The 7,335-nt window shown below is 48.6% G+C and overlaps 1 protein-coding gene across 1 annotated transcript in view; it reads left to right on the forward strand.

The window, feature by feature from the left end:
* The window catches only part of LOC133343417 (ventral anterior homeobox 1b-like), a 39,609-nt gene extending 32,581 nt beyond the window's left edge, over positions 1–7,028 (forward strand). Inside the window, exon 3 of the mRNA XM_061553000.1 lies at positions 6,341–7,028. Within this exon, the coding sequence (XP_061408984.1) occupies positions 6,341–6,736 (396 nt within the window). The 3' untranslated portion in view covers positions 6,737–7,028. The remainder of the gene's footprint in view (positions 1–6,340) is intronic.
* Positions 7,029–7,335: the final 307 nt, after the last annotated feature.

The raw sequence follows: 7,335 nt of genomic DNA on the forward strand, positions 1-7,335 counted from the left end.
ACGTTCAGCGGTCTTTATCACGCGACGGCAGGTGTGGGAGTTGTGGTTACGTGCGTCTCGCTGCAATGCCTTTACAGTAGTTAGTTGAAGATACATCTCGCATATACACAACGATTAATATAAATGATGATGATGATTATGCACGGGCTTTTATCTCATCCACTTCTAGATGAAGGCCCTCCCCCGTGCTGTGTTGGTGGTCACGGGAGGTGTTGGCTCTCGTGCTTGTTGCCCGTGGAGGTCAAGTGGGGGCAAGCCTAAGGCCGGCTGAGATGGCACTCGCCACTGATGTTAGCCGTGGCCGGGAATGGAACTCGCTCACAGTGCAGCCGCGCTTACCGCTGGGCCACCACTGCTATGAATGTTACGTACGCATTGGGAATGAGTTTTTGGTTAAATGTTTTCGGTTATCGGATTTTACACCTAATTTAGACAATTCCTATTTTCGGATGTAAAAAAATATATATGAATCTTTAAGATAACGTCGTTGTTTATTCTCTGAATTGAATCATCGTAATAATGTTCATTATGAAGCTTTGCATATGTTACATATATGAAGTTAAATCGAGTAAAATTATAATTGTACGTGAAGATCTTTAGATTTAAATGTGATCGATCGTGACGTCACACATGGTTAAATGAACGTCACGTGACAGCATGTTTCGTTACCGCGAAGTATACGAAGTTGACGAAATCTTTTCGGATCATTCCGGAACTTGCAATCCAGTCCCGGTTCTCGGATATTTCCGAATTGTTTCCGAAAATCTGGGGACCACATCCATTGTGTGCATGCAGGCATGCGGTTAGTGTGTGTGTGTAGTTGACGCGGTTGTATGGTGTGGTTCTCAACCAGGGCGAACATCACTGGTGATGTCAGAAGCTTACCTGGGCGCCTTCACTTGATTTGACTCACATGAATACTCGGTGGGGGTGTGTAAACAGCAGCACGGGGAAGACAAAGACGGTCTGGTGTGGTGCTGGTCACCACGACCCCTTATCTTGTGCCGATCGGTCTGCAATAGGTGCTCGTCAACAGCACTTGCCTCAACGGTCGGCGTAGGATGTACGGGGGAAATTTGTATTTTTGTAGCTGAAATGGGTAATTCCTCGAAACGTTACCTTATACAGGAGTAATACTTCTAATGTAGTGTTACTTTACAACGCTGGTGAATGGGTTGTGTCTAAGCTGGTTCACCACTGCCAACGCAATCCCTTAATTATACTAATTATGATAACGTATAATTATGCATAATGTTTTTTTTTATCTATAAACATACACCTATGTGCGTGTTTATGTCTTTGTGTGTTTTTGCGTTGTGTATGGACACAGTACAATTGTCGTGCCCTAAGCATTGGGAAGCCATGTTGAGATTTTCCTTCGATGCGTCTTGCATAGGAGCGGTGGCGCAGTGGTGAGCGCACTCTGCTGCGAACATTTGATTCTCAACCACGACAAACATCACAACATTCCGAACTGGTCCTGTGTCCCCCACCCCACCCACCCCACCAGCACGCAGTGACCAGCGTGGTGAAGTATAGTCAAACAACGCCCCACGTGACCATCACGATGTTGGGGATCGTTGGCTTCTTGCCGGCTGTGAATTAGACAATTCGCTGAACATAATATTTGACTAAACTATCTTTAACAGAAAATCTCACGTTGCTCATTTATGCACGAGAGAGATTGTACGCGCGCGCGTGTAGGCGGGAGACTGTATAGAATGTTTGGTGAGCGGAGGCACATCGATTACCGCTCACGGCCAACACCAGTGACGATTATATGAACCGGTCCTGGGCCTCGCCCTCGGTCGACTCACGAGGGAGACAAAGGCGGTCGGGCGTGGTGCTGTCCACCCCACCCCCTCGTGTACCGCGTCGGCCTTCATAGGTGCTCGCTAACAGCACGTGCCCCAACGGTCTTGTTCCGGCTATACGGGGCATCTTTGTATAGAATGTATACTGTATGTGCACACGTACAGAGGGACTGCATGTGCACGGGTAGGGGAACGAGACGCTTGAGCCCAGCTCGTGGGCTTATCAGCGATAAAAGCAACTGACATCTTTGCAGGACTAATTAGACGACGTATCATACTCGAGGGGTCTTTTTCTCTGCGAGCCTCATCTTGTTTTGGCACGATTGCAGCCCCGACATACCACCACTACCATCATCGTCAGCATCATTAACCACGATCAATCAATCCACTGCTGGATGAAAGGCCGTCCCAAGTCGTCGCCGTCTCTCTCGGCCATGCGATGTTCGTGGCAATTCAGATCGCACGTGCACGCGAGCTGATTTGATTTGCTCCATCTCCGCGGCAGACTCGAGCGCGTCCCCTCCCTTTGGCTGCCACTCCGGCGTTAGTCTCGACCGCTGTTTGCTTACGATTCGTGTTGTCTGGCTCAGACTTGATCCTGTTGTCAGCATGTGCAGCGCGCTTGGATTTTCACTTAATCATGGACACAATGTGCCGTGTTAATGGTAAATATTGCGAAGCAACGCCAGGCTGGTTTCACGTGCCAATCGCAATGCACAACGTGGGTATTCGTAAATACGAGACGCGGCGACGTTTCGACGGCACCCTATCGTGCTGAGCACGCGCGTGCGCTTGTGTCCTATTTGACGGTGATTTTAATAAATTAACGTCAGCGTGCCGTTTGAAGTTTTTAGATACTCGCTCCCGATTCAATATAAATGTGTAAATATATGCACTTCGTATTGTGAGCGTTTGTCTATACTGTATATACTGCAGGTTTCCCTCGCTTCGTGCCGGTTCGGTTTGTGCGATATCGCGTATATGCGGCTAACCTTTTTTCCCCCGAAATTCGTTATATGCGGTTTTAATTAACTCATATGCGGCTATGCTGTCGAACTTGGGGCAACAATGTGTGTATGTGGACTGTATGCGCTCCTTGGCAGGCAGCTGTTTCGTGCGGTGTATATTTTGTGTTAATCTACGCGATTTTGCTTTGTGCGCCTTTTCTCGAAACGCATCTACTACCGCATAAAGGGAGGGAAGTTTGTACAGTCCAAATGGATATGGGCCTCTGACTTACATTATGGGTCAATATGCTCAGCGCATTTGGCATGTTAAGAACATGCGAGATATTATTTATAATTAGGTCACATTGGAGAAAGATGTTGATTCGTTTTAAAATTATTTAAACGTACTAACTCTACGTTAATGAGTGACTTTACATTTAATGTGGCAAGCGACACGTTCAATGACCGCTTGGTGAATGTTTGATGGTTTAATACATGAGTATATATCTATACACACAAACATTAACAAAATATTCGCTGTGATAAAATGTTCAACAAAATACTCTCAGGCCTTCAAAGTCAAAACTGACAGATGCGTCACACGCAACTGTAATTCTCGTTTCGTGCTTTTTTTCACTCATCAGCACGTCACACATTTGTTAGATAACTTTTAAAAGTTTATACCTGTTCATTACATAGTTATATATGTATGTATGCGTATGTATGTAAGTGGGAACGGTGGCGTAGCGATTTGCACGCTGCGCTACGAACCTGGCGACCCGGGCTCGGTTCCCGCTCACGGCCATCACCAGTGACGATTATCTGAACCGGTCATGGGTCTCCCCTAGGTTGACTCAGCCTCATATGAGTACCTAGTGCGGTGCGTAAACATCGCCACTTGGGGAGACAAAGGCGGTCGGGCGTGGTGCTGGCCACCCACCCCCTCGCGTACCGTTCCGGCCTTCATAGGTCCTTGCGAACAGCACTTGCCCCAACAATCTGTTAATGCTATACGGGGGATCTTTGTCTTTGTACGTATGTAACTGGAAGAGAGCGGTCCTGTTAGCGGTCAGTGCACTTTGCTACAAACTCGGCTACCTTAGTTCCATTCCCATTCACGGCCAACATCAGCGGCTAAAATCCGAACCGATCCTGGGCCTCTTCGTAGTCGACTCAACAATTCTTAAGCGAGTCCTTTTGGGCGATGTGTAAAACACCGAACACCGGGAAGACAAAGGCGGTCGCGCGCCGTCCGGATAACATCACTTTAACCCGAACAGTCTGTGTGGCCTGCACGGGGGATCTTTGTCTGTCACGTGCTCGCATTAATATATATTTTTGTTTAAATCATCAAACGCGAACACAAAATAACGCAACGTTTAACTCACGAGTCGACGTCTCGCGTCCAGGGTTCTCGGTGTTCAACGCACGCGGCTCTACGCCGCACGCGATGCCCGTGCGCGCATTCTCCACGGGGCAATTTTGCGCGTGACCAATGCAACCCCGTGTCATGCACGCCGTGACGCGTGAGCCGGTCGGAGCAGCAACTCCACCGCGGGTAACTTGATGGGACTTGCACCGCCGAACGCTCATATGTCACGGAACAGCGTGCACGTGTGCACCGTGCAATGTGAGACGGTGGCGGTCGTCAAACTGCCCCGTGAATGTCATTCAACATACACGAAGTCACTCTCAGCCATGGTCAAGCCACTTTCGGGTAAAACAAAAAAATCCTGCCCGTGTCGGCCATGGGTTTGGTTGTTTGACCATACTTCGCCACGCTGATCGACGTGGGTTGGTGAAAGCAGGGGGGGGGGGGGCCTCAACCGGTTTAGATCTCCCTCGCCGCACGTGTTATTAGCCGTGTCCGGGAATTGAACTCTGCTTTCGGTATTCATAGTGCAAGAGAGCGAATCGTTCTTGCTTCTATTCTATAGCTGTTTTTCTGGAGCTGTTATTCGAGGATTCTTGCTTGCGGTGTAAGGATCCGGATTGGTATCGACTCAGAACTGAAATGCATCCTGAAATCTAGGCGCATGTAGACCTATGGGGGATATACTGTATATACTGCATTCATCATCGCCAGTAGACATTGATGCTCGTAACAATTGCTGTACGGCTGTATAATGTTGAGTAGAATTATGATAATTCAACTTCAATGTAATTGGTCGTATTTTTCTATCGATATAATAATACAAACGGAACGTCATCAATCTATGCCAGACTTACCTGCGATTAATTATAATAGGCGGTTAGAGAGTGCAAACATTGAAGTTGTCTCTATCAAGGGGAAAGTTTAGGTCGGACGGCTGAAAGGTTGGGCCTTAACGTTTACTACAAACACATTACAACAAATATAACGCTCTCGTGATTAGCACACAATATAACGTGTCGGGCAATATCCATCAGCTCAACCTATTTGTTTAGTTAGCGCAGAGTTGTGAAATAATTAACTTATGTAAAAGTCCATCGACTATTATGCATTGTTGCTAATGGGGTAAACGCAACTGCACTAATGAAACGGGGATAAGGCAAAACATGCGACCGAGACAGTAACATTTATAGGGGTTAATAATCGATGGAATCGTGGTAATGTGTTAATTTGTTATGGATCGGGGTGCATCGTGACAGGTTAGAGGGTTACTCATTACTATCAGAATACGCAGTTTTATGTTCACCGCAATCGGTGGATTAACGATGAATGGCGTGCAATCCCCACTCTCCCTGTCTCCGCCTTAATCCAAGCACGCACACGCCCACCCACTCTCTGCTATTCGCTCAATTCCCATTGCTTTGCGATTCGCAGATGGCAGTGAGGCGGTGACCGCCGAGCTCTTGGCACTCACCGTTAAACGTGTTTGCCCACTCTCCAGGTCAGGTCACGCCCACCCAAAACAAACTTACATTTGGGGAAGGTTGTTACAGCAGATTGTTGCTCAAATACTCTAATAGACAGTGACGCATGTATGTTGAACTTCTTTCGCACCCTACGTAGCCAACCGTGCTAATCGGAGGTGCGTGCGAAGGACACCAAGCGTAAACACAAAAAAACATTTCTAAAGAAATTAGTCTTCAATGAGTGACAATCAATAGACACTGGTTTTATATTTCAGTGGATCGATCGTAGTCTCGTGATGATCAATTACATTGAGAGACAGAAAGTGGAACAAATTGCCTAGAGAACATTTGCACGTTAAGAAACACAAGAGGGCTATTGGGCAGGACACGTTGCTCAAACGGATTATGGTCCATAGTGAAGAACAGTGACGTGTCCGAGAGCACGTCGTCCGAGGAGATGGAGCGATTAACTCATCTGCTCGGAGGATTGTTTGCATCATGGAAAGGTGAATCGTGGTTTTCATCTAGCAGTAGATTGATTATGACTGACGACGATGATGCAATGCAATGGCACCACTTTATCAACGATTGCATCAACTCAACCGCACCGTCCTATCACTCACGAAACCCCCGTTTCAGGACTCCAATCACGCGCGCTTTCTCCCTATTCCTCCCACAATCTCCCACTCATCTCTCTGCATCTCCCTCTTTCCATCTCCTCTCCTCCCTGCCACGCCTCAGGTGAAAGTGTGGTTCCAGAATCGGCGCACGAAGCACAAGAAAGACCAGACCAAGGACAGCGCCGAGGGCCGCTCTCCCAGCTCGGAGTCCGCGGCCACGTGCAGCGTGCTGCGTCTCTTAGAGCAGGGCCGTCTGCTGCAGCCCACGGGACCCCCATCTGCGCACGGGACTGGACACGGCCCACGGCCAGGCCCGCCGGCCTTCCTCACCGCCCCGGGTTGCCCCGGCCTTCCCGGAGGGCCCGTGTTCCCTCTGTCCATGCCGTCGCTGCCCATCCACGTGGGCCTTCCGCTCGAGTTGGCTGTGCGGCCCCTCCACGGGACGTCGGCTTTCGAGCCGTACTCGCGCAACGGCAAGAGCGACGCGAGCGTCAATCACAAGAAGGGGCATTCCTAACCGGGCGTTACCGTTGTACACTTCTCGACCCGTGTGTCTCCCGTCCCGAACGACTAACTTCCCTGTCTCGCCCCTCACAAGGAAGGGACGGCACTAGCAACGGTGCGAGCGAGGGCTGCGTGAGGCTGGCCGTCGAACGATGGGCCCGGAGCGCAACGCACACACGCACGCACGCACCCAAGGCTCGTTTTTATTTTGGCGGACAGTTTAATGTTGTATCCCGTACATTGTTATAGCCAATAATCGGAAACATTAATCGATGTTGTATATTGGTGTTGTCTCGCTTAGGGGTGTGGTGTGTGGGTGTTCGTTTGGGGTGGGGCGAGGAAGGGGAGGGGCGGGAGGGACCGTGTCAGGGTAGGATGTTGATCCAAGTCGAAGAAAACACGATAAAATATTAATCGGTAATTGGCTGAGGTTTGAGATAAAAGCATACTTTTCGTTTTGCTGTGGTTTGTGTATGGTGTGTAATTAAAATTGTCGAACAAAAAAACAAAAATTTGATTACTAATAAAAGTGCGCGCACTCCTTCGGATGTCCATGCATTGTTTACAGAGACTTGCGTTAAGTAGCATATGTATGTATATTTCTTGCCGTTT

This window comes from Lethenteron reissneri, chromosome 17 (assembly GCF_015708825.2).
Source record: "Lethenteron reissneri isolate LAM-NWPU_2019-01 chromosome 17, ASM1570882v1, whole genome shotgun sequence".
In the NCBI taxonomy this organism is placed as follows: domain Eukaryota; kingdom Metazoa; phylum Chordata; class Hyperoartia; order Petromyzontiformes; family Petromyzontidae; genus Lethenteron; species Lethenteron reissneri.